This window comes from Balaenoptera ricei, chromosome 8 (genome assembly GCF_028023285.1).
Source record: "Balaenoptera ricei isolate mBalRic1 chromosome 8, mBalRic1.hap2, whole genome shotgun sequence".
Lineage (NCBI taxonomy): Eukaryota > Metazoa > Chordata > Mammalia > Artiodactyla > Balaenopteridae > Balaenoptera > Balaenoptera ricei.
This window is the reverse complement of record NC_082646.1, coordinates 60,288,888-60,316,513: the sequence shown is the minus strand read 5'-3', so window position 1 is coordinate 60,316,513 and position 27,626 is coordinate 60,288,888. Positions and strand designations below refer to the sequence as shown.

Below are 27,626 nucleotides of genomic sequence, written 5' to 3'. Positions count from 1 at the left end.
ACTGGTTTGATGTCAAAAAAAAAACAAAAAAACAAAAAAAAACAACAACATCTGGGGGCTTCCCTGGCGGCGCAGTGGTTAAGAATCCGCCTGCCAGTGCAGGGGACACGGGTTCGAGCCCTGGTCGGGGAGGATCCCACATGCCGCGGAGCAACTAAGCCAGTGCACCACAACTACTGAGCCTACGCTCTAGAGCCCGCGAGCCCCAGTGCGCCACAACTACTGAGCCTGCGGTCTAGAGCCCGCGAGCCCCAACTACTGAAGCCCGCGCGCCTAGAGCCCGTGCTCTGCAACAAAAGAAGCCACCGCAATGAGAAGCCCGCGCACCACAACGAAGAGCAGCCCCCGCTCGCCGCAACTAGAGAAAGACCGTGTGCAGCAACGAAGACCCAACGCAGCCAAAAATAATAAATAAATAAAATAAATAAATTTATTTTTAAAAAAATCTGGCTGCTAAACTAGGTTCTGATACATGCTATCTGGCCTTGGTTAAGTTCCTTAGTTTCCTCATCTGACTGGTCCGTTTGGGGACTAAATGAGAGGATGGATATATATGCACTTAAGACAGCGCCTGGCAGGCAGTAGGCACTCAGCGAATGTGAGTTCTCTGTAACACGAAAACAACGCTAACAGCTAAGATGACAGTCACCAAAGAACCAGTACGTGCAGTTACAGGGCTAGAGAAGGATGAAGGACGAGCTCCTGCCCCCTCCTTGCCAAACGCTACATCTGGGGCGGGGGAGACTCTAACCCGTCACGCAAACTAAGTTTCCAGTTTCCAGCCGCACCTGCCTCCGGCGTCGCTTCCGCCTCCGAGACGTCCGCGGGGGTGACGGCCCGGTCTGGCGGGATGCGCGCCTGCGAGCCTCCCGGGGAACTCGGAGCCGCTCCACGGTGGCGCCTGCCACTACCTTCTCCACCCCTTAGTAACCGCGACGCGGCGGCTGCCCGAGTAGGCGGCAACTGATGACTGGAGCTTCTAATTACTACAAGTTCCGGCAAGCCCCGCGGCCACTTCCGCTGGCAATCTCGCGTCAGCCAGCCCCAACTACGGATCCCGATTGACTCCGCGCGGCACGTCACGCCGTCAGCTCCAGCCAATCGGCTTCGGACAAGTAGGAGGGGAGAGAGACGCAGAAGCAAGCAAGATGGCGGCGGCGGCTGCTCAGGGAGGGAGAACCGGTGGTGGCGGAGGCAGTAGTGGGGCTGGCAGTGGTTCCAGCTGTGGGACAGGCAGTAGCCGCAGCGGCTTGCTGGACAAGGTGAGAAGTCGGTTCTTGGGGGCAGGCGAGGCCTGGGGACGCCCGGGAGGCGGCGAGCCCTCTTTCCCATCCTCGCCCCCATTCCCATCCTCGCCCCCATTCCCATCCTCGCCCCCCTTCTGCGGCTTCCCAGGGGGAGTTCTCGTCTGGCCCACCGTGGGAGCCCTACGGGCGCTTGTAGTCCGCTCCCTACACACCTCAAACCCGGGCTCTCTCCTTTTTAGGACTTCTTTTCTTTTCGGAAGTGTTTGGTCCTTAATGCCGGCCACTACAGCTTCTTAGGAATATTCGATTATTCTCACATTTCAGTGCGGCCATCGCTTTTCCTTGGTGCTGCTGGGGGCCACTGTTGAATGTGCCCATTTTACCGATAGGGCAATGTGAATCCTGACTGAATGAAAGCCGCTGTTCGAAGTCATTAGTCTCCAATCTCCCCATCACGACTGCCACACTTGCGTCCTGCTACAGATTCCAGAGTGCTCTTGGCCTTTTGCTTACTGAAGTTTCTACGCGTTTTATCTCGGTACCCCGAATACAGAGCTTCGAGTATTGACTTCCCCTACGCGCTGACAGGAAGCTTTTAAGATTTATCTTTTTTTTCTCTCTCCCTCTTCACCCTCCCCCATCCTTCCCTCCCCCGTCACGCCTGCCACCAAGTGCCCTAGGTGACTCGTATTCATGAGCTTGCTGCCTGCTCAGGTTTACCTCTTCTCCCTCTCCACCCATCCAGTTGTGTTTTTTTGTTTTGTTTTTTGTTTGTTTGTGTTAATGTGGTCCTAACAACAAGGGCTTAAAAGAAAAGAAAAAAAGGAAGATTCTTTTCCTGGGTTGGCCCCTCTTGCCCTTTGCATAGCATCTTGAGAGAAACAATTGCGTGTAGGTCTGGGTCCTAGTACTGGTTGTGCCTCTGATTAGCTGTGTGACCTTGAAATGTGCTTGTTCTCCCTGTGTTTTGTTTCCTCATCTGTAAAATGAGGGACTTAGCCTTTACCCTAAGGTTCCTTCCAGTTCTCTCATTGTAGGGCCCTAAGCCAGTTTGATGAGAAATGTTAAGCATGGGGTCTTTAACATAGTAAATAGTCAGGATTGTTTACTTTAATTGGAAACAGCTTTCAGACTTCTCTGTGCTTAACACATGGTAGGGGCTTAAGAAATGAATACATGATCATATCGAGGGGTTTGGATCTCTTTTTGCTTCTCTTTTTGGGTGTCATTGGTTTTGAATTACATGGTTCTCACACTCTTAACCCTTTTTAAGAGATAGGAACATGTTCTGGGAGTTGGGATGGTAAATCGCTCCAAGGTATGTGAAAGTGTTGAGAATTGATGGTCATTTTCATACACAGATCCTGCCTTCCTACTGGGTGAACACCTCACGGCCTATGTTCATTCTGTCCCATTGAGTGCTCTTGCTCTTTGCTCCACTTGGATCATCACCAGCAAACATTAAGCATGGACAGTCTGCTAAGGCTGTGAGTGATTGGCAGTGATTACTGAAAAGTGTATGGCATCAGTGTGTTTTGGAAGAACCTGTGTTTGGGGGTCATAAGATTTGGGCTTGGACGTATCTGCTAGTTTTAAACTATGAAGACTGGCAAGTCAGTTAACCTCACCAAGCTTCCCTTTCTTCACCTGAAGTATTAGGGTTTTGGGGAGAATCAAATGAGATGATATACGTTAATGATCTCTGTAACCTATAGTATCTAATACAGAGGTGTGATGGCAGAGGAAAAAATCAAGAATCCTACTGTCAGAAAGTACTCAGTATAGCTGAGTATAGGACATGAGGTACCCAAAATATTAAACATAAAACTATTTGGTATTCACATGTGTACTTTTTACAGAAGTTAAAGTGAGAGAATGATCCCTGAGATCTAATTGATAAGGGGATGAGAGCCCTAGGGAAAGACCTCATGTTTGAGAGTGGAACTGGGACCTTATTTTGAGAGAGAGACAGAGACAGATGGCATACCAGTTAAGAATGTCCTTAAACAAAGGTACACGGTGCCTGATGTTTCTCAGGTACTGAGTTGACTGACCGTTCTCTAAGACAGGGGTCCCCAACCCCCAGTTCCTGTTAGGAACTGGGCCGCACAGCAGGAATGGGGTGCCAGCGAGCAAGGCTTCATCTGTCGCTCCCCATCGGTCGCATTACTGCCTGAACCTTCCCCGTGCACCCACCACAGTCTGTGGAAGAATTGTCTTCCACGAAACTGGTCCCTGGTGCCAAAAAGGTTGGGCACCGCTGCTTTAAGAGACCTGTAATGACAAATAGGTAGAATCAGATGAAGAAGGGCATGGATTGCTTGAAGTAGAAGTAAGAAGGAAGCCTGTTGAAGGTTTTTGAGCCTAATATATAAAGTGGTTTTAGAAAAGTTATTCAAATAGTTTGGAGTGGTAGAAATTAGAAGTATTCTAATAAGGCCTCATACCATACTAGTTATATGGGGTTTAATGTAAAAAGAAAGACAAGTTTGAGTTCTAGTGCAGCATGTTAAAAACTACACGGTCTTGGATAAGTTATGATATCACTGAACTTAAATTTCCTTATGTGTACATTGTGGATGCCCATACATATTGTAGGCTTGTTGTAAATATTAAGTCATAATATTGGTAAATGTTCTTTGTACAGGGCTATAAAAATAGAATGATAAGGTGAGGGGAACCCTAACTTGAGTAGCAGAGATAGATAAAACGCCTCAGAAAGGAGCACTTGGCAGAATTAACTAAGAAGTGAGGGGCCAAGGAGAGAGAAAATAAGTCAGGAGCTGTTTAGGTGCTTTTTCTTGGAGAGCTTCATTTCTGCCTTACATTGAGTTGTTTTTCCTCCGAAGTCTCTGGCATTTATTGCACATGGGAATTAAGCTGTCACTTAATATGACATACTGTTTTATATTGTTCTACCAATTTGTCCGGTTTCCCATGAGACGTTCTCTATAGTGATCAACCCAGAATAAATACTTGCAGCATTGAATTTAGCAGAGAAAAAACTTCAGATCTGCCACCCCAGTCTTCAGAAACTGCCTTAGAGGATGATGCCTCTATTTGTCTGAAAACTGAGGGTACTGTGGAAGAGAAAATGGGGAAAAAATGTTACTCTCAGTGGAGCAGGAGCTGAATGAATAGAGAAGCTTTTGCTCTGTGGGAATGAGAGGCTGTTACCTTACAGTTTCTTTAATTTGATTTGTCTTGATTTTTTGGAGGGTTTTTATTTTATGTCTTGCAGCTTTGGTTTTACTTGCCGTGAAGAAATGTAACAGAGATGCAAATGTGCTTGTAGTTTTCCCTAAGCAGATGTGAGTTTCTGCTTCTATGAAACTGACTTTGAGAACAAAGCAATTTTAGTTTCCTGATCTTAAAGATAGGTATGCAAATATAACCTTCCAGCTTCCATCACAGAATAACTTAGATCATTGCAGTAAGTTATTTTTCCCAAAATACATCAAAGCATTTTGTTCTACGTAGCAGGCTATAAAAATTGTTTGCTTTATTTGTTTTGGCTATTAAAATTGACATGTGGCATTAAAGCATGCTTTCCAGAACTATATCCAAATTCTTTTAACCTCATAGTTGGATTTCTGTCTCCTGGCTGGATTTCTTTTGGCTATTAAAATTGTTTTGGCTATTAAAATTGACATGTGGTATTAAACCATGCTTTCTAGAAGTTATATCCAGGCCCTTTTAACTTCATACGTGGATTTCTGTCTCCTGGCTGAACTGTCAACCTGATCTTAAAGTACAGCTTTTATACCTTAGTAGCTGAGAACATAGGTTCTGGAGCCAGGCTGGCTGGCTGGCTTTGAATCCTTGCTCTGCCACTTAACAGATATATGTTCTTGGGCAAGTTAATAAATCTCTTTGTATCTCAGTTTCCTCATCTGTAAAGTGGCGATAATAATAGTATTTACCTTAAAAAGTGGTTTCTGGCACATAGTAAGCACTCAGCAAAACATGTATAGCTGCCACTAACTAGCTTGTTACTCTGGATTTCAGCTTCCTTAGATAATATTTTTTATAACATATGAAGACTGTCTACATCAGACGCTCGTGGGGTTTTAGTTAAAAATACAGATTTCTGGACCTCATCCCAGACCTGAATCAGATTCTCTGGGGCTGGGGCCTGGACAGCTGCATGTTTTCACACATAGCTGTTTATTTATTTATTTCCTCTACATTTTAACAGTTACATCCAGGTTGAGAACTAAGGGTTTTTTTTCTTGTTTGGTTTTTAACTATTCTGCTTAATCAATAGTGATTTCTCTAAAATGTTTATAATGAGGAGACCTTGAAGTTCATGTGTTCAGCCTCCTCATTTTATAGACATGGACACAGTTGGAGAGGGGAAGATGAAGCAACTTGTCCAAGAGCACACAGTGAGTTAGTTACAATTCCAGAACCTGGCTTCCCAGCTCTTCATCCAGTACTCTTACCTTACTTAGTACATTGCCTCTCATACTGGAGCAGACCATGTGCTAGCTAATGTAGTAGTGGAAAGAGCATCTGTTTTTGAGGTTGGAAGACCTAGGCTGAAGCCTTGGCTTTGTCACCCACCAACGTGTGTCCTTAGACAGGTCATATGTACTCTTTTGCTCTCTTCGATGGGATCTTAGCTTGCCAGACTCGAACAGGGTAGTATGCCTGTACCCTAACCCAGCTCTGACAAAGAGGGTGAACAGTCTTATGGCAGTACTGTGATATGTGTGTTTGTGTTTAAAGAAACAAGATGCAGGCTTTTAATACTGTTTTGCAAACTAAACTTTAAAAGCATCTCAAAACTCATTATTTTTGACTTCATCAAAATTAAAAACCTTTTCATGTTAAAGGACATTATCAAGAAAGTGGAAAGACAGTCCACAGCATGAGAGAAAATGTTTGCAAATCATATCTGGTAAGGGTCTAGTATCTAAACTATATAAAGAATCTTACAACTCGATAATAAAAAGACAAACCAGTTTTTAAAAGAATAAAGGATGTCGAACTTCCCTGGTGGCGCAGTGTTTAAGAGTCCACCTGCCAACGCAGGGGACATGGGTTCTATCCCTGGTCCGGGAAAATCCCACATGACGCGGAGCAACTAGGCCCATGTGCCACAACTACCAAGCCTGCGCTCTAGAGCCCACGACTACTGAGCCCATGCACCACAACTACTGAAGGCTGCACTACTAGAGCCTGTGCTCCACAACAAGAGAAGCCACTGCCATTAGAAGCCTGCACACTGCAACAAAGAGTAGCACCCACTCATTGCAACTAGAGAAAGCCCACGTGCAGCTATGAAGACCCAGTGCAGCCAAAAATAAATAAATTATTTTTTTTAAAAAAAGAACCTGTCATTGCTTCCCCAACATTGATTTTAAAAAAAGCAAAAAAAACGATAAAGGATGTGAAAAGACATTTCTCCATAGAAGATATACAGATGGCCAGCAAGCACATGAAAAGATGCTCAACACCATTAGCTATTAGAGAATGCAAATCAAAACCACAATGAGGGGCTTCCCTGGTGGTGCAGTGGTTGAGAGTCCGCCTGCCAATGCAGGGGACACGGGTTCGAGCCCTGGTCTGGGAAGATCCCACATGCCGCGGAGCAACTGGGCCCGTGAGCCACAACTACTGAGCCTGCGCGTCTGGAGCCCGTGCTCCGCAACAAGAGAGGCCACGATAGTGAGAGGCCTGCGCACCGCGATGAAGAGTGGCCCCCGCTTGCCGCAACTAGAGAAAGCCCTTGCACAGAAATGAAGACCCAACACAGCCAAAAATAAATAAATTAATTAATTTTAAAAAAATACTATCATTAAAAAAAAAAACAGATTACAATAATGGCTGGTAAATTGTTCAAAATTAAAAAAAAAACACAATGAGATACCAGTAGTATGGCTATAATAAAATAAGAAAAATAACCATTATTGGTGAAGATGTGGTGATATTGGAATCCTCCTACATTTCTGATGGAAATGTAAAATGATGAAAGTTAAGAAGAGTTACCATATGACTCAGTATATCCCACTCCTAGTTATAAACTCAAGAGAATTGAAAATGTGTGTCTACACAAAAACTTGTACACATGATCGTAGCAGCATTATTCACAATAGCCAAAGGGTGGAAGCAACCCATAAAAGTGTGGTATATCCATGCAGTAGAACATTATTTGGCCATAAAAAGGAATGAAATATTGACACACGTTACAACATGGATGAACCTTGAAGATGTTATACTAAGTGAGAAAAGCCAGTCACAAAAGGCCACATATTATATGATTCCATAGATATGAAATGTCCAGAATAGGCAGATCCATGCAAACAGAAAGTAGATTAATGATTGCCAAGGCTGGGGGTGGGGTGGTGGTAATTGGAGTGACTGCTTATGGGAATAGGGTCTCTTTTGGGGGTGATGAAAATGTTCTGGAGTTAGATGGTGATGATTGCACAACCTTGTGACTATAATAAAAACCACTGAATTGTACATTTTTATTTTTTTAAAATAAATTTATTTATTTTTGGCTGCGTTGGGTCTTCGTTGCTGCATGGGCTTTCTCTAGTTGCGGTGAGCGGGAGCTACTCTTTGTTGCAGTGCGCGGGCTTCTCATTGTGGTGGCTTCTCTTGTTGCAAAACACGGGCTCTAGGCGCGTGGGCTCAGTAGTTGTGGTGCACGGGCTTAGTTGCTCCGTGGCATGTGGGATCTTCCCAGACCAGGGCTCGAACCCGTGTCCCCTGCATTGGCAGGCAGATTCTTAACCACTGTGCCACCAGGGAAGGCCAAAATTGTACATTTTTAAATGGTGCGTTTTATATGTGAATTAGATCTCAATTTTAAAAACATTCTTTTTATTTTTACAGGGTTTATTGAGTAACCTTTAAAGCTTCAAACTATTATTTTTTTAAACTATTTACCACTGTATACACAGTGGTATCAAAGGTTTTAACAACCTCTATCAGCCCAAGTCCCTTCTTTAGCTGTTGCCTGCACCATTTCTCTGTACTGACCTCCGTCTTGTCAAATCTCAGTAGTGGTTTTTCTTATTACCTGGCCTTGAGTATTTGACTCATCGATCACTTCTTTCTTGAAATATTATCTTTATGTGGCTTCTAGAACACCATGTGCCCTGGTTTTCCTCCTTCTCCACTTATCTGTCTTTACTGTTGTTATTTTTTCTTCTGACTTGTAAATATCAGTAAGCCCCTGGCCCTCTCCATGTACACTCATCCCAAGGAGATAAACAGTGTCATGGCTTAAATTCCATCTTTAAGTTGATGACTTCCACATTTATATTTACAACCTGGGCGTCTCCTCTGAGCCCAGATTTATATGTCTAAATGCTTACTTGTCATCTCCACTTTGATATCTGTTAGGTGTATTAGACTTAAGTAGCCACAGCCAGTCTACTTACCTCCAGTTACTCTGGTGTTGCCACTAATACTCATGCTCATAATTATCGTGTGGTCATTTCTAACTTCCAACTTAACTCCAGTGATAACTGTAGCCAATAATAAGCCACTATTAAGCAAGTAATATTCTTTGCAGTATTTCTTGCCCATTTTTATAAAAAATAGGTGGAAATTGAAGATTAAGTATGTTGCCAGGAGCTATAATATCTCTCTTTGAGATATCCTGGTATTTCTGAATTGGAATCTAAATTAGATGATAGTAAGCATTCTCAAGACAGACATCGTTTGCTCCCCAAATTGAACATTTTTTCCTTTTTTTAAACTTACTGCTTTCTGATCTTTTCCCAAATAAGTGCATATGGGAGGTAGGGGTGCGTATTTCCAACTCAAAAAGTATCTCAGCTTCTGAGTCTGCCATCAGTTTTCATAATCTTATTTTGGTTTAGAAAATTCTGAAATCAATGTAACTGTAGAGCTTAAACATCTCAAACTCATCATATACAAATGGGTATTTCTCCTTTTTCCTCCTCTGTTCCTTCTCTTGGAAAACAATATGACAGCTCAGAGAGTTATCTAAGCCAGAATTCTAGTAGAATGGTCATCTCTATCTTCTCTCTTTCATGTTTCTTGTAACTAGTCTGATGTTAAGTCTTGCCAATTCTACCTCATAAATAATCCCCTTTCATCCCCTTGCTGCTGCTCTAATTCAGGCCTTGCATCTAAATCAGGCCCCATCTGATGTGTTTATCTCCAGTCTTACTCCCCTCCAGACCATCTGCTAGGTTGCCACTAAAAATGACTTTTTTAAAAAACATAAGTTTGATTGTGTTGTTCACCTGCTTAAAATATTCTCCACTGCTTGTTTCAGAATAAGGTCCCAAGTCCCCTAGCCTAGTAAATAAGGCCATCTAGAATATGCTCCCTCTGTCATGTGCCTCATCTCCTACTACCTTCCCCTTTGCAGCCTACATCCACTTTGTAAACTGAGAGAGACCAAAGAAGAGAGAAAAAAGGTTTATTAATTTTTCTTAGAGCCATGTTCAGTTCTTTTAAAATCAGAGCAGGGTCCTTCCATTGGCACAGCTCACTTCTGGTATCCTTCATCTCTTCAGTGTGCATTGAGGAATCCTTTGAGTCTTACTGCCCAGTTGTCAAGCTAAGGAACTTTATGAAGCAATCCACTGAGATCTTTATCACTGTATAACTTTACTTCTGTTTTCACTGCTACTAAAATCTTTTTATTATTCAAATTTGCAGTGGAGAATAACTGAAGTAAGTCTTTGTAATGTTCTATCAAAGCCATCAAATGCATAATTTTTGTGTATGGTTCATCATCCAGGTCTGGCATCAGTGTGCTGGTTTGATAAAGTGTTTTATGTTGATAGTGGCAGGGAAGTAATTTCTTTAAGATAGGACTTTTTTTGAACTATATTTTCAGTCAAATAGCAGTTGGTTTTAAATGGAGGAAAATGGAAAATTCCAAATATTTTGTATCCTGCAGGTTTTGTTGGCATATTCAAGATTAAAATCTTTTTAAGATTTTTTTTTGTTATTAACTATAACTTATTAGATAAGAATCAAGATACTTTGTATGGCTGTCATTTCAGGGCTCTGTGTGCTTTTGTTTTTATGGCTAATAATTCCTTTCCTTATATTTTGTGGGAAGCAGTGTAGAATAATGAAAGAGCACAGGTTTTGAAATTATGAAAACTTGATTGAGTCCCAGCTTTACCACTTCCTAGCTTTCACCTTGGGCAAATTTCTTAAACCCTTAGTGTTATCTGTAAAAGGAGGATGCTAGTCAGTTTGGGCTGCTCTAACAAAAATACCATAGACTAGATAGCTTAAACAACCAAAATTTATTTCTCACAGTTTTGGAGGGTGGGAGGTCTGAGATCAGGGTGCCAGAATGGTTGAGTCTAGTGACAGCCCTCTTAACTGGTTACAGACAACTTTCTTGTATCCTCACATGGTTAAAACAGAGTAAAAGCAGGTTCTCTCATGTCTTTTTATCAGGGCACTAATCCCTTTCACGAAGGCTCTACCCTCATGACCTAATTAACTTCCCAGAGGCACCACCTCCTAATACCATCACATTGTGGTTTAGGATTTCAACTTATGAATTTGGGTGGCGGGAGGAGGGTGGAGATGATGGACAGGGGCTGGAATGGTAAACCAAGAAAAGAGTAAGACATGGTATCTAAGAAAAGGGGAATTAGCCCAAGAGGAGGTTAAGGGAACCCCCCGGTCATAGTAAAGGGAGATTCCAGGATGACAGTTAATACAGCAGGACTGGAAAGAAATCCACCCAGATTGAAGCAGTCCCGAAGGCTCCAAGAGAGATTTCTCCAGGAAGATGAAATTCACAGAATGCTGAATATGATTGCAAATATTGAAAGGAGAGTTAAACAATTGAGGGAGAATTTGAGAATATATTGGTGAGAAATACGTTGTATGAGTAAAAACAGCAACAAAAACAATAGTAGCTCCAAGAAAAGCAAAAAGCTATGCAGGAAAGAAAAAATAATCCTAATATACATGACTCATCTGTGAATAGCATTTATGGTCATATTGTAAACTCCAAATAATGATCTAGCAAAAACTAAGGTATAAGACCAAATCAATATTGATCTACTATAACTATATTAAAAAGATGGTGAGGGAGGAGCAGGAAAAATAAATGTGAAAGTGGCAGGGGATGAAGTGGTTAAATCTCATCTTTCATGGTGAAAAGTCAATAGATTTAATGCTGAGAACTGAAAATAATAATATAAACTTTTTTTTTCCCCCCAGAGATGTGGATACCCAAAAAATCAGCCAAAGGAGTTGAAATTAGTGCCTGTCTCTGGGGAGTGGAAAATGACAATAGAAAGAGTCTTAAGGGGAGGGGAAGCAGGACTGCTGTTTTTTTTTTTATAACTTACAGAACTCTTTAAACCGTGTGTGTGTGTGTGTGTGTGTGTGTGTGTGTATATGATGTTGGTGCAAATAACAACTAAATAAGTCAATACTTGTGATTGTTGATTATGCTCAATATACACATATCTATAATACACAGGAGGGAATGAGGGGAAGAAGAATTGTGTGCAGAGTTACCACATCCTTACAAAAGGAAGGTAATTTGCACTTAGGGTTGAGGAAAAGAAGAGTGAGGAAAAGAAGATAGTTTTTTAAATACCCTGAATAGCAATAGAGGGTACATGACCAGTATCGTACATTTCAGTTGATGGGCAGTTTTTGAGAATGATAGAAAATGTCCATCCTCCTGCCTTTTTTCCAGATGTGTCTCTGTACTACAGCAGAGATGCTATTTGCTTTGATATAGGCTAAGGTTTTTCATATACACAGAAAGGATGATGCTCCTGTCTCTTCAGAAATCAATTATAAACTTTCTTGTTTATGTAATTCACTGGAAATGTTCCTGTTCCACTTACTGAAGATCCTTCTAGGTACCAGTGGAGTTAGAGCTGAGACTGTTTTAGCACATGTTGTAATGGCTCCTTCTGTGTTTTATCCCCCAAAATTGCCAAGAAGTTATCCTCTGAATTGTAGAGGCAAGTTTCTTTTCTGTGATGCACTGCAGGTAGTGATGTGTGGCTGGGTTTCTATGAGAACATAATTTTTTTTTTTTTGGAACGAGCCAAAAAAATTTTAATGACTTTGATTCACAAATAATTCAAATTCTGTTATGGATTCTGGCTGTACAAGTTCTTTCTTTTGCTTGCTATTGTCAAAATGGGATTTACTAAACTAAGTGTAAGTGAGCTATTTAGCTAGATAGCCTGTGAATTTCTTCTTGGTTCAATTTGTATTTTTAAAATTAAGTGTCATGTTTGATTTGTAGGCTGGCAGGCTATGAGAATCATTATTACAACATGCTTCCACTAGTAATTTTCTCAAAGAAAATTCTTGTTTTTATGAGACACAAAGGGGAAAGTCCTTGATTGAGTTTTAATCACTTGAGGTATGACCGTTTTAGTTCATGTTTTTTCCCCCAACAAACTTCACAGAATAGTTTTTCTTTTTTGTGTAATAGTATATAGAATCACAAAATTAAGTTTGATGAATTATATTTCTACACTCCTTTAAAATCTTCTCACATTTTACAGATGTTTGTTCCATCTTTATTTCTCGTATGCAGCATCTCTGAACTTGTTCTCAGTCAGAACAAAGTCATGTACCTAACTGGTGATAGGACTCAGTTCAAAATGTTCTTTCCAACAGACTACACTGGATTTGCTGTTTTCCTACAGTTAAGACATGCTGATAAAATATAAAAGTTGTTAGCAGACAAAAATGTATTAAAGGAGACCTTCGTCATTTTGTTAGCATCCGAAAGTTCATGGATGTATATTGTCTGGGTTTTGTGGTCACAGAATGAAAGGATGAACAAGTGCAATTCCTTTCTATTCCCACATTTTAGTAAAATGGGGATGGGATATTTGAGTTCACACTGTAGGCTCTGCAGCCTATGTAAGTGTTCTGGTTTTGGCCTTGTACATTTGACTTTCTAGCATGGAGACTGGCAACATCATGTGAGTACCACCTGATTCTAGTGACCTAGTCTCCTTCAACTTCATTTTCAAGTGTCTTGTCTTTTAGCTGTCCAACATCAGAAGAGAGAATAAATGTTATATATACTTGAGAATGCTCTTAAGGAAGTAGTTCATTTTACTTTTAGTAAGATGCCATATCTCTTAACGCACAACTTATCTGTTTGTTTTTACAGTGGAAGATTGATGATAAGCCTGTAAAAATTGACAAATGGGATGGATCAGCTGTGAAAAATTCTTTGGATGATTCTGCCAAAAAGGTACTTTCTTTGGGGGTGGGGAGCGGGGAGCCTGTTAGTATGTATACAGCTGATGGCACATCTCTTGCAGGGTTTTTTCCTTCTATGACTTAGAATGACTTTAGTTTTCAGTGTTACGAATTGAACCAGAAAGCATTTTCTAAAATCCTTACACTGTATATAGGGGAACAGGTGTTAAAATATAATTGTTAGTTACCTCAAATTTCTCTTCAGAGTCTCTAATTTTTGAATTCCAGAAAGCTGGTAATCTATCATTTTTGAGGTTAATTAGCCTAGAGGCAAGAGGGTTGAGGGAATATAGGACATTCAGCCATGATGGGTCATCTCTGTATTTTAAAAGGGAAAAGAAAAGTTTAGCTTCATTCTAGGGAAGATGAGGATTTTAAAAAAAAAAATGTATGAGAAGTTGATGAACTTTTTCTCTGGGATCTTTGTAAACAGGTTGAATCTTTTTTTTGCTCGGAGTGGCAAAATTCTGATTGGAGATAACAACTTGGTCATTTATATGATTAACATAACTTTCATCATGGAAATTAAGAATAAAAGCAGATACAAAGAGGGAGGTATTCCTATTAGCTTGCTTCCTTCTTCTTCTCACTAGGTACTTCTGGAAAAGTACAAGTATGTGGAGAATTTTGGTCTAATTGACGGTCGCCTCACCATCTGTACCATCTCCTGTTTCTTCGCCATAGTGGCTTTGATTTGGGATTATATGCACCCCTTTCCAGAGTCCAAACCTGTTTTGGCTTTGTGCGTTATATCATATCCTTTAAGCTCGGGTTTGTTTTCAACTGACAGTTTTTTAAAATCCCTACTGATACTCTTCTCTGCTCCTTACAAAAAGCAAACTTTCATCTTGGGGCCTGCTCATGTTAGGATTTAACATTATGAAATGTGAGCATCTGTAAATTTATGTCATAATTATCATTGATATTTTAGATTCAGTGCAGTTATTTTATCTTTGATTCTGTTTAGTTATTAATGTAGAGGTTATAATCCAAGTGTGAGCACCTAATAGGAAAACACAAAGGAATAGTGAGACCCAGCTCTTCTCATTTCTAGCCTAGAACTTAACCCATTAGACCAGGTTGCTTCAAGCCACTCATTCCAGGGTATAGGTATACCTCACTTTATTGCACTTTGCTTTATTGTGCTTCATAGATAGTGCATTATTTTTTTTACAAATTGAAGGTTTTTGGCAACCCTGTGTGTTGAGCAGGTCTGTCGGCGCCATTTTTCCAACAGCATTTGCTCACTTTGTATCTCTGTCACATTTTGGTAATTCTCACAATGTTTCAAACTTTTTCATGATCCTTATATTTGTTATGGTGATCTGTGATCAGTGATCATTGATTTTACTATTGTAATTGTTTTTCGAGACACCACAAACCACACCCATGTAAGACAACTAACATTTTAATTGATACATGTTGTGTGTGTTCTGACTGCTCCAGACCAGCCATCTCTCCATCTCTCCCTCCTCTGGGCCTTCCCTATTCCCTGAGACACAGCAATATTGAAATTAGGCCAATTAATAACCCTTCGGTGGCTTCTAAGAGTTTAAGTGAAAGGAAGAGTTACATGTCTCTCACTTTAAATCAAAAGCTTAGAAATGATTAAGCTTAGTGAGGAAGGTGTGTTGAAAGCCGATATAGGCCAAAAGCTAGGACTCTTGTGCCGGTTACCCAAGTTGTGAATGCAAAGCCGAAGTTCTTGAAGGAAATTGAAAGTGCTACTCCAGTGAACACATGAATGATAAGAAAATGAAACAGCCTTAATCCTGATATGGAGAAAGTTTTAGTGGTCTGAATAGAAGATCAAGCCAGCTACAAGATTCCCTTAAGCCAAAGTCTAATCCAGAATAAGGTGCCATCTCTTTTCAATACCAAGAAGACTGAGAGAGGTGAGGAAGCTGCAGAAGAAAAGTTTGAAGCTAACATGGGGTGGCTTATGAGGTTTAAGGGAAGAAGCCATCTCCATAACATAAAAGTGCAAGGTGAAAGAGCAAGTGCTGATGTAGAAGCTGCAGCAAGTTACCCAGAAGATCTGACTAAGATAATTAATGAAGGTGCCTATATATACTAAACAACAGATTTTCAGTGTAGGTGAAACAGATTTATATTGAAAGAAGGTGCCATCTAGGACTTTCATAGCTAGAGAGAAGCTTCAAAGGACAGGCTGACTCACTTGTTAGAGGCTAATGCAGCTGGTGACTTTAAATTGAAGTCCTTGCTCATTTACTATTCTGAAAATCCTAGGGCCCTTAAGAATTATGTTGTATCTTCTCTGCCTGTGCTCTATAAATGGAACAACAAAGTCTGGGCACCGGCACACCTGGATGACAGCACATCTGCTTACAACATAGTTTACTGAATATTTTAAGTCCACTGCTGAGATCTACTACTCAGAAAAAAAGATTCCTTTCAAGATATTACTACTCATTGACAATGCCCTTGGTCATCCAAGAGCTCTGATGGACATGTACACCAAGATTAATGTTGTTTTCATGCATGCTACATGACATCCATTTTGCAGCCCATGGATCAAGGAGTAATTTCAACTTTCAGGTTTTATTATTTAAGAAATACACTTTGTAATGCTGTAGCTGCCATAAATAGTGATTCCTCTGATGGATCTGGGCAAAGTAAATTGAAACCTTCTGGAAAGGATTCACAATTCTAGATGCCATTAAGAACATTTGTGACTCATGGGAAGCAGACAAAATATCAAACATTAACAGGAGTTTGGAAGAAGTTGATTCCATCCCTCATGGATGACTTTGAGGGATTCAGTACTTCAGTGGAGGAAGACACTGCAGATGTGGAAACAGCAAGAGAACTGGAATTGGAAGTGAAGCCTGAAGGTGTGACTGAATTGCTGCAATCTCATGATCAAACTTTGACAGATGAGGAGTTGCTTCTTGTGGATGAGTAAAGAAAGTAGTTTCTTGAGCTGGAATCTACTTCTGGTGAAGATGTGAAGATTTTTGAAATGACAACAAAGGATTTAGAATATTACATTAACTTAGTTGATAAAGCAGCAGGGTTTGAGAGAAGATTGATTCTAATTTTGAAAGAAGTTCTGTGGGTGAAATGCTATGAAATAGCACTGCATGCTACAGAGAAGTCGTTCATGAGAGGCAGAGTCAATGAATGCAGCAAACTTCATTGTCTTATTTTAAGAAACTGCCACGGCCACCCCAGCCTTCAGCAACCACCACCCTGCTCAGTCAGCAGCCATCTGAACATTGAGGCAAGACCCTCCACCAGCAAGAAGATTACTACTCGCTGAAGGCTCAGATGATGGTTAGCATTTTTTAGCAATAAAGTCTTTTTTAATTAAGGTGTGTACATTGTTTTTTTTAGACATAATGCTACTACACACTTAATAGACTACAGTATATGTAAACATAACTTTCATATGCCCTGGGAAACCATAAAATTTGTGTGATTCAGTTTATTGTGACACTCCTTTATTGTGGTGGTCTGGAACCAAACCCGCAATGTCTCCAAGGTATACCTGTTTTAGGAAAGGATCAGATTTTGGAGGTTCAGATCTGTGTCAGGTTTCCTTGAAGCTGAGGGGCTAGACTGGGAGTTACTGAGCATGAGGTATAGGTGTGGCTTGTGTAACAGCTAGAGAACCTGGGTTTGAAATTTCAAGTTGTTTTCGTGATAATTACTTTTTGGAGACTGTTTGAATGCTGCTTACTTATAAATATGAGTAGTACACACTTAGAATTATTATAAAGATCAAATGAGAGATTTTATACTATATTTAGAATATAAAGTTAAATATGTTGATAGTTTTCTTGTGGTCCCCACTCCTTCCTCCCCAAGTCAATCTATACATACTGAACTTTTCTTTTTAACTTAAAAAATATATTGAATGTCTTTCCATATTAGTATATATAGGACTACCTCATTCTAAATAGGACTACCTCATTCTAAATAGCCACCTCGTGCTATTGCATGTCTGCTATGTACTGCTATGTACTAGTTGTTGAAAACAGATCATTTTGGTAGGCAGTTTACTTTTCATAACAATCTTACCACTACCTGAAATATTTCTAAAAATTCCACTTTGGGGATTTTTCTTCAGAGGCAGTTAGAAAGCCATTGAATGAAGCAGGTTCTGATCAAAAGTGGTATTATCCAAATTGATCTCAAATCATAGTCACAGAATTTGCACCTTGACTGCTTACAGTATCAGATAAATCATCCCAGTATGAACTTTTTCACTATTAAGGCAGTTCAAAAGAATATGCCATAGGTTCTAGAGACAGTTCTCAAAAGAGTTCCAAAGATGTTTGAACAATGACAGCAACCTTATTATAGTTATATGGCCTCCCAAGAGAATGGCCTTGATGGAATTTCATTTGTTTGATTATATTTGTTTAAAACAAAACAAGATCTTGCCATTTTTATAATCACGTCATTTTTATACATAATAATAGTACCATTATAAATGTCTTCTGTGTGGTGTACACTAAAAATATATATACCATCACTAAATCTCATGACAATTCTAAAAAGTCAGTTTTATCCCCATTTTAGAGGTGACAATATTAAGCCTTGGGATAAGGAGTAATTTGTCAAGGTTACATTGGTTAAAAGCCAGAGTTCAAATCTAGGATTGCTTTACTCCAAAGCTCATACACTTTGTACTGTACTTTCCTGCCTGTCCCTTTCATAAAATTTAAATGACACATGTACACAAAGCTCTTATGCCAGTTTCTGGCACACAGGTACTCAAGTATGATAGTTAATACTGTCAAAAACTGAGTATAATAATAAGCCTACATGTATGGAGGAAGTAATTGTCCTTATAGTAAACTAAATTGTGGTAGTCACCCAGCTAGCTCATTTGGTAGAGCATGAGACTCTTATAGTAAACTAATTTGAAGTCAGTTTTCCTCTTTTAATGACCCTTGGAATTGGTTGAGTGTGGTCAAATCCACTGTGATTATTGGTTTTGTATTGTATGGAGAAATAAGCACAAGTCTTGACAAACTAGGTTGGAGGATCTCTTTATATATGTTGTCCTTGAACAGAAAAGATGAGAGCTGATTTATGCCCTGTACCTTTTTCCTTTCTTCTTTTTTGAGATGTTCTTTGCAGAACTAACCAGAGAGAGCCTTGCTTCTCTTGCATAAACATAAGGATGAAAATGAAATAGTTAAATTTTCAGTGTTTTTATAGCAAGACAAAACTGTCTTCTTTAGGACTATCATTATGAAAGTTTTTGTAGCCCTTGCTTGTCAGTTTGTGTTATTTCTCTTTTGTGTGTATGTTTGTGTATTTTCCCCTTAACTTTATCTGAACCTATTTTGTGATGATGGGGATCCTGACCATTTATACCTCATATAAGGAGAAGAGCATCTTTCTCGTGGCCCACAGGAAAGATCCCACAGGGATGGATCCTGATGATATTTGGCAGCTGTCATCCAGTCTCAAAAGGTATGACTATCCTCACAGATTCTTAAATCCTGATGTTGGGTTTTCTCTGCGTGTTAATCATTATCAACAGACTATTGTATGCCTACTCTTTGCAGATCATAGTGCTAGTCATATAAAATGAAGAAAGGATTGTGAACTAGAAGGTTTTCCTTAGTATTGCACTTCTGAGATTCCATTATCACAGAAGTGCTCTGAGGATAAACTGTGGGAGAAAGTACGTTGGTGGAAGAATAAAGAATGATTCTTTTTCCTTGTGGCCAATAAACTGAGCCAATTAGAGAGCAGAACTATAAACTATATATGTAACTGTAAAGGCCAAAGGTATGAAGTCAGTTGTCTTTGAAGAACCCTGTTAGCTTCTATGTCATCTGTGATCCTGACTGCAGTCTGTGCAATCAGGAATCTCTGAAACAATGCACTGGGCAACTCAGAGAAGCACAATGCAGTCAGCAATGGGTGTAACTTTGTGCAGCTGACACCTCAGGTCTTTCTAGGTATCTAGAACTGGGTTCAAATTCCAGCTTGTCTCTTTCTAGCTGTGTGACTTTTGGTATACAGGTAAACTATTTGAGCTTTAATAGAGTAAAAAATGACTCATACAGTTTTTGTGAGGATGCCAACTGGTATATATAGTTGACTCTTGAACAACAGGGGTTTGAACTGCGTGGGTCCACTTATACATGGGCTTTTTTTCCCCAATAGTAAATACTGAAGTACTGCACAATCTGCAGTTGGTTGAATCTGCAGATTCGGAACTGTGGATACAGAGGAACCACCTATATGGAGGAGTGACTATGAGTTACACATGGATATTCAACTGCGCAGAGCATCAACACCCCTAATACCCTCTAACACCCTCCCCCCGCCCCATAGTGTTCAAGGGTCAACTGTATACCAAGCATTATGAGAGATGGCATCTGTTAAGCATTTACTATATACTAGGTATTGTGGCAACTGCACTGTCTCATTTAAACCTTAGAACAACCCATTTTAAAGATAAGAACCCAGGCCCAAAGGGTTTAATGAATTATTCCAGGGTTATAGCGCCCAAAAGTGAATTTAGCCCACATCTGAACTCATGCTCTCAGTCACTATCCTAAAAACACACGGTATAGTTCCTAGCACATAGCAGGCTCTCAAATTTTAAGTACAGTTACTCACATATATGAAGGTAAGTATAGCATCAACGCCAAACAGCCTCTCATTACCAACTTGTGGAGATATCTGTAAGGAGAAGCAGACCTTCATTCTGATGTTGCACCTGAGTTCTTATCTCCTGGCAGGACTCATAGCTGCCATTTTGGTCTCAGCTGTCATAAATCTGCACCTGTGCCAGGCCCCTAAAGCAGAGTTGCAGAATTCTAGACCCTAGCAACATCTTGATTTCATTATTTACATTCTGACTTAAGTATTTTTTAAACAGCTTTATTGAAATATAGTTCCCATACCATAGTTAACCTATTTAAAGAAGTTCAGTGGTTTCTAGTGTTTTTAAAGATGTTTACAACCATCACCACAGTCAACTTTTATTTATTTATTTATTTATTTATTTATTTATTTATTTATTTATTTATGGCTGCATTGGGTCTTCGTTGCTGTGCGCAGGCTTTTTCTAGTTGCAGAGAGCGGGGGCTACCCTACATTGCGGTGCGCAGGCTTCTCATTGAGGTGGCTTCTCTTGTTGCAGAACACGGGCTCTAGGCGCGTGGGCTTTAGTAGTTGTGGCTCGCAGGCTCAGTAGTTGTGGCTTGTGGGCTCTAGAGCACAGGCTCAGTAGTTGTGGCGCACAGGCTTAGTCGCTCTGCAACACGTGGGATCTTCCCGGACCAGGGCTTGAACCCGTGTCCCCTGCATTGGCAGGCGGATTCTTAACCACTGCGCCATTAGGGAAGTCCCCCACAGTCAACTTTAGAACATTTTTATCCTCTCCAAAAGAAACTCTGTACCCTTTAACAATCATCTCCCTATCCCCTCATTCTCCCAACCTGAAGTAACCACTAGTCTACTCTATACATTTCCCTGTTCCGTTTATTTCATATGAATGGAATCACGTGTAATACGTGATCTTTTGTAACTGGCTTCTTTCACTTAGCATAATGTTTTCAAGGTTCAGCCATCTTATCAATATTTCATGCCTTTTTATGCCAAATAATATTCCATTGCATGGATATACCACATTTTGTTTATCCGTTTATTAGTTGAGGGACCTTTGAGTCATTTCCACCTTTTGGCCTTTAAGAATAATGCTGCTATGAACATGCACATGTACAAGTTTTTGTGTGGACAAATTCTCATATAATATACCTAGGAGAGGAATTGCTGGATCATATGGTAACTCTTTTTTAATTGCTTGAGGAACTGCCAGACTGTTTTCCAAAACAACTGCACCATTTTACAATTCCACTAGCAGTATATGAGGGTTCTGATTTTTTTCCACATTCACTGCTCACTTTTACCAACTGCCATATTGTTGGTGCCTGTGGAAAGGAAATATGCCACCTCTGTTCCTTCTTGTTGTAGTGAAATACAGGCTCACTCCTCTTTCCTTAGAGATGGCTCCTGGCTCATTGGCACTCTCTTTAACATAGCTCCTTTCAGAAGGCTTGATTGATGATTTCAGTATCCAAGTAGATGATTATTCCAGTACTCTGGCCTCTTAGTTTTACTTCCTCTCTTCTGATTATCTTGTTTTCTGCCATGTCTTAAATAATTATTTCCCTGGACATACCCTAGATCTTGCTATTACTGATAACTAATTACCTTCAATAATTTCATTTTTAAGTATCCCACTCTTTGACCATTGCTTTATATTTTTCTAGTTTATCTCCTTCTTGTTCTTGTCCGAACAGTTCTTCAGCCCCAGTGGCATCCATAATCCATTGAGCCTGCCACCTTTTCCCTGGTCCTCTTCTCTTCATTGTCTCACTTCCTCCTTACCTAGCTTAGATTCCGTGGCATTTCTGTAGTGCGGTTACTCTCTCACTGTCCTAGAGGATCTTTCATACCTTCTTCTCTATCTTCAAACCTCTTGCCCTCCTCCCCCATTTCACTCTCAGCTTCTTTTGTTTCCGGGAAGATAGCAGCAGTCAGAATTCTCCCATCGTTACCCACTCACAGTGCTCATCATACTCTACCTTCCTTCTCAGTTCCTATCTGAAGCCTCCTCTCCATTTGTCCACTAGATTCTATCCCTTCTCATTTACTTGATGTTTCCCTCTCTGCTTGGTTATTCTTTCTGGCATACAAATATGTTGTAATTTCTCCCACCTGAAAAAGTTGTTTTTCTTTTCACATATTCTCCTCACATGGTCTTCTCATTTCTCTGCTCCCCTTTTTTCTTCTCCCATCATCTCTTGGATTTGCTTATCTTCACTTCTCTTTCCTCATTGTATTTGACCTGTCAGCAGCATTTGAACAGTGGATCACTCTCTCCTTGTTAAACTTTTTTTTTTTAAACTAGGCTTGTAGGATACCGTAATCTTCTGATTTTCTTCTTATCTTAGTGTCTCTGTTCCTTAGAGCCCTCTGTGATTCTTCATTATCCCCTGTCTCTGAATTTGAAATGCCACTAGTGCTCGTTCCTAGCAGCTCTTCTCTGTCTATATTCACTTACTATGTGTAATCTTATCCAAACTTTCAGGTCTTTAAATACCATCTATAATGATGAAGATCTCTAAATCTGTATTTTCATCCTAGACCTTCTCCAAACTCCAGCTATGTCCCAGCTTTCTGTTTGACATTGGATCCTAAAAAGCATCTCAAAATTAACATATCCAGAACCTAACTCTGCTATCCCCTACCTAAACCTGCTTTTCCCCATCTAAATAGATGGCAGCTCCATCCTTATAGTTACTCAGACCAGAACTCTGGAATCATTTTGACTCCTCTATCTCAATCCTTTGAATAGGTTGTCAGCAAATTCTGTCAGCTCTACCTTCTAATTATATTCATTCTAACCACTTACTGTCTCCACTGCGGCCATCATCTCTCAATTAGGTTACTGTAATAATGTCCTAATGGACCTCTGCAGCTGCTCTCCCTGCCCACAGTCTCTTTCCAGTACAGTGGGCAGAATGATCCTTTTAAAACATCAGGCAGATCAACTCAATCCTCAGCGCAAAATCCTCTCACGTAGAGAAAGACCGAAATCCTAAGCATAGCTTAGAAGTCCATGCTTATCTGTTCTCTGCAGCCCCACACCCATGGACACACACTCCGCATCTCCTGTGGCTTTTATCCTCTCCCTCTCCATTCTGTTTGCATTGGCCTCCTTTCTGTTCTTCAGACATTCTGGGCACGTGCTTGCTTCAGGGCCTTTGCATTTACTGTGTCCTCTGCCTGGAATATTCTTTTTCCAGATAGCTTGTTCTCTTACCTCTTTAGGCTCTGCTCAAACATCTGCTTAGTGAAGACTTTCCATATTTAAAAGAATATCATAATTTTTATTTTATTGTTGGTTCCCTCACACAGCAAAATAAAAGTCTCAAAGACAGATTTGTCTGTTGTGTTCACTGATGTATATCCTTCGCATCCAAAACTGCCTGACATATATGGTTGGTCCTGAATAAATATTTGTTGAATTAATGAGTAACTTTTAAAAAATGCATTAGATCGTGTCCTGCCATCAGAGCCATGGAACTGGGCTCGAAAGTCCAAAAATTACTGTGATATCAGTTAGCAGCAGTTGATCAGAGCTTGAGAAAAATTTTTGAGGTGTCGAAAATATTCAGGGACCTTTACTCCTGGCTATCCAGGTTGGAAGTAACTGGCTAGACAACAATTTATTGAGCTATGATTTTTTTTGAGCACTGGTTAATGATAGGCACTGTTATAACCATAACAGTGATCCTGAAAAGTAGATGGTGCTTTTCCTGTTTTAAACATGCAGAAAAAAGCAGAGGCTCAAGCCTCTGCTTCCTCTGAAGATAATACCAGCCTGACAGTCCACCGAATATGCCCTAATTAAATGGAGACAGAAACAGGTGGAGTTGCGGGGAGAAATGTCAGCCTGCCAGGGGTTGATGTTATAAACCCTCTTGAATGAGTAGAGATAGTAAAAGCCTTCAAGATACCTTAAGGTGTAGGTAGCTAAGGGATCTCTGGAGTTCATGTAGTAAAAGATATCCCTGGCCTGGGATCAGGGTAGAACCTGGAGCTAGATTGATTACAGGGAACAAGGACTGAGCAGCCTGGAATTGGGGAACATCTGTGAAAACAAGGGTTCTTCATTTATCAATAAAAATTTGATTGCCCAACAAACTCCAAGCTAAGAATAGAAAATAAGACAAAATCCTTGCCCTCAAGAATCTCTGAGACAGGGACTTCCCTGTTGGTCCAGTGGTTAAGACTCCGTGTTTCTGATGTAGGGGGTACAGGTTTGATCCCTGGTCAGGGAAGATCTCGCATGCTGCATGGTGCAGCCAAAAAATTAAAAAAATAAATTTCACAAGTGATACGTGAAAATTAAAAAAAAAAAAAAAAAGAATCCCTGAGACTAGTGAAGACCAAAAATACGTAATTATCATTTCAATAGGTAATTTCACTGACAGCAAAGGAGCCTGTCATTAGACCTAGCAGATGATAGGCACTCAGTATTCGGGTTGACTATTAATTGATGGTGCATGGATGACAAAGGCAAGACATCTAACCCAGTTTGGGAAGGTTTTCCCAGAAAAGTTCATGCCCAAGTATGAACTTAACAAATGGGAACGTTTGCTATAGACAAATTAGTCTCACTAATCAGGTGAGACTGGAGAAAAGTGTCTACTAGGAATACCCTTCTAGCATAACAACGAAGCAAAGGCCAGCAGTGAAGAGAAGATGGTCCGTGTGGTTTAACAATCTATGACAAGGTAAAGGAGGCACACAGTAATTAAATCAGGGAAGACATGGCAACGCCTATGAACCAGAACTTCTATCCTAAAGGTGCCCTGGAATTTTTTTTTTTTTTTCTGGAAAGGATAATGCTGTATGTTCCCTATATCACTGGTAGCCAGCTCAGCCCTATTTTTCAAAAACACTTGGTGCTCTGTTGTTACTGGCTGAATGTCTGTGTTTGGTTTTTGATTTGTTATCTTTGCTTAGGTTCGATGACAAATACACTCTGAAGCTGACCTTCATCAGTGGAAGAACAAAGCAGCAACGGGAAGCCGAGTTCACCAAGTCCATTGCGAAGTTTTTTGACCACAGCGGGACCCTGGTCATGGATGCATATGAGCCTGAGATATCCAGGCTTCATGACAGTCTTGCCACAGAAAGAAAAATAAAATAGCCACTTCTAAAAGCAGCCATCTTTTGGCTGGATCATGCTGAATTGAGGGGTGAGGGAGAAAGAAACAGAGAACTTAATATGGATAAAGTAAGAAATGTAAAAAATGTCCGTTTTGTCTTGAAATTTTAGTCCATTCTGTATAAATAGAATTTTCTAGCTCAGATATGAGAAGTTGTAGCTCTGATATCTAGCTGTAGCCTCTTTGGTCTGCTGATTGCATTGTTTTGATTTGCTTTTCTGGAAAAGCATTTTTGCTAAAAACCGTACAGACTTCCTCCTTCATACCTAGCAGTACTTTATATAGTATAGTTTTGTGCCATGCAGCATTTGAAGACTCAGTTTTTTAAATTGTTAACCTGTTGCTGACTTTACTGTGTTAATTCCCATTTCAACAGCTGTTTCCCTTAATTCAGGGTACAACTTCTTGTGTATGACAGTTTTCCTTCACACACCATTTTTGTGGGTGTGTATATATCTGACTTGGGGAGAATTGGGGGAAAAAAACCCACAGCTTTTTAATTTGTTTAAAAGAGACTTTCTGCCTGTTACATTTTGTGCTCTTAACCAATTAAAGAAGCCAATGGCATTTTTAGTTTTATTTTGTCTATGTTTTCCACTAGTATATCCCTGTTGATTTGTTTGTACCCTTTATCAACTGCCATTTTCTAAAATTTTTTTCAATAAAAGGAAAGAAGATGTGAAAAAATGGAGTCATAGTCTTAATGGAAGGAACAGAGCAGCGCATGTTAACAGTCTTACTGCTATAGGTTCCTTTTGTTTCTAGGCTGTTTCACTGGTCAGAGGCCCCTGAGAACCTGTAGGTGAGGAACTGCTAGCTTTCCAGTGATAACAGTAATGACACTCAGTACTTACTTTGTGCCAGGTAGTGTTCCAGGTACTTTACATGTATTAACTCACTAGTGCTCACAACTGTCCCAAGAAAGTAGGTACTGATATTATCCCCATTTTATAGATGAGGAAACAGAGGCACAAAAATTGAATAATTTGTCACATGGCTAACGTTAGAGCTGGGATTTGAACCTGTTGTGTCTGGCTCCAGAGTTGTGAGCAGCACCGTTTCGAGTATTTTCCCATTATGGTCAGAGAAGAACTGGGCAGTTGCCCAGATCCTGTGACCTATAGGGATATTGTCCCTCTAGTCTTACATAAATACAATTCCAGCTGAGCCTGGTACCTAAAACTGTAATCAGCTTATAAGAAATCCCAGTTATCACATTTTCCTCTTTTACTTGGGAATGTTGCCCTATTTAGCACCACGCAGTAGGGGACTGCAGAACATCACTAGACAGGGAGTTGAAGCCTTGGATTCTATACTCTGTTTCCATATACCTTGGGTAGGCCGTGTAATTCTCTGAGCTTCTAGTTTCCTCTCCCCCTGACATCCATCACATTTTCCTCTTGACTCAACTCCTCACACCTGCCGAGGAAGAACTTAGGTCTTCCAAGTATTTAAGACTGCTGAGGAGAGTGGGGAAAGACAGCTGTGTTTTTCATTATTTGCAAATTTGAGCTGCTAATGTGTATTTGACAATTGGTGCTGTATGTATTTTTAGAAACAATCTTTTTGCTTCAGAACAAGCAAATGGAATGGAAGAAAATGCAAAAGGTCCTTTGAATACACACAAGTTGTATTTTTCTCTGGGTCCAAGTTCCCACTCAATTGAGAGCTTTCTCTCACCAACTCTCTGTCATATTACCACTCCTGGCTAGACACCCCTTCCCTGACCCAAACCTTGTCTCCCTGATGAAGTTATCTGGGGAAACTGCTAATACCACAATATTTTTTGTAAAATATCCTGTCCCCACGGACAGCGTCTAATGTTATTAAATAGAATATTCTTAATCCAGCCTGAAAGCACATGTGCTCAGGTGACTCCTCTGATATCCACAATTATTCAAGAATAATTGATGAGGATAATTAACCTCTTTTTATGCCATGGATCTTTTATGACAGTCTGGTGTTGTCTATGACCCCCTTCTCAGAATAATGTTTTAAATATATTATTGCCTGCTAATGAGGATTAGGGAGGTGGTTGTAGGCTCTTAGTACTGGGAAGTAGGTTCAAAGACAGTTGCTCAGAAGGTGTGCTGGTTGGTGCTCACTTTCCTCTGAGCAGGAGGACTTCCTGACTAATCTGGCAGTCACCTTCGGATTTGCCCCATTATAACTGCTGACACTAGTATTCATCCCTGGCGGGCAGCAGATTCCTCTTCCTTTCAGACAGCAGTTACAGAGACACACACCTACACAAGCATGAAAGGAGGGAAGTTCCCTGCTTCTGTGAACAGAAACCAGGTGAATTGTTAGAACTTTGGCTGGTTTGCTTGGGTGAGGAGGGATGGCAGCGGTTAGATTGTCTGGCAGCCAGCCCCCTCCTGCAGTTTATCGTGCCAACCTTAGATCCATTCAGAGACAACAG

General features: G+C 40.4%; 2 protein-coding genes across 10 annotated transcripts in view; one reads left to right on the top strand and one right to left on the bottom strand.

Moving 5' to 3' along the window:
• The window catches only part of XRRA1 (X-ray radiation resistance associated 1), an 84,561-nt gene extending 83,603 nt beyond the window's left edge, over positions 1 to 958 (bottom strand). For 8 of the 9 annotated variants that reach the window (XM_059930817.1, XM_059930813.1, XM_059930808.1 and 5 more), the window contains exon 1: positions 789 to 809. The gene's annotated coding sequence lies outside the window, so the exon portion shown is untranslated. Of the gene's footprint in view, positions 1 to 788 lie in introns of all 9 variants that reach the window. The other variant, XM_059930814.1, reaches the window with a different exon arrangement.
• A 150-nt stretch (positions 959 to 1,108) lies between these two features.
• On the top strand, positions 1,109 to 25,891 carry SPCS2 (signal peptidase complex subunit 2). Its single transcript, XM_059929459.1, has 5 exons — positions 1,109 to 1,262; positions 13,372 to 13,455; positions 14,057 to 14,217; positions 18,780 to 18,914; positions 24,999 to 25,891. The coding sequence occupies exons 1-5, from the start codon at positions 1,149 to 1,151 to the stop codon at positions 25,183 to 25,185; spliced, it is 681 nt and encodes a 226-aa protein (XP_059785442.1). The 5' UTR covers positions 1,109 to 1,148; the 3' UTR covers positions 25,186 to 25,891.
• The last annotated feature ends 1,735 nt before the right edge of the window (positions 25,892 to 27,626 follow it).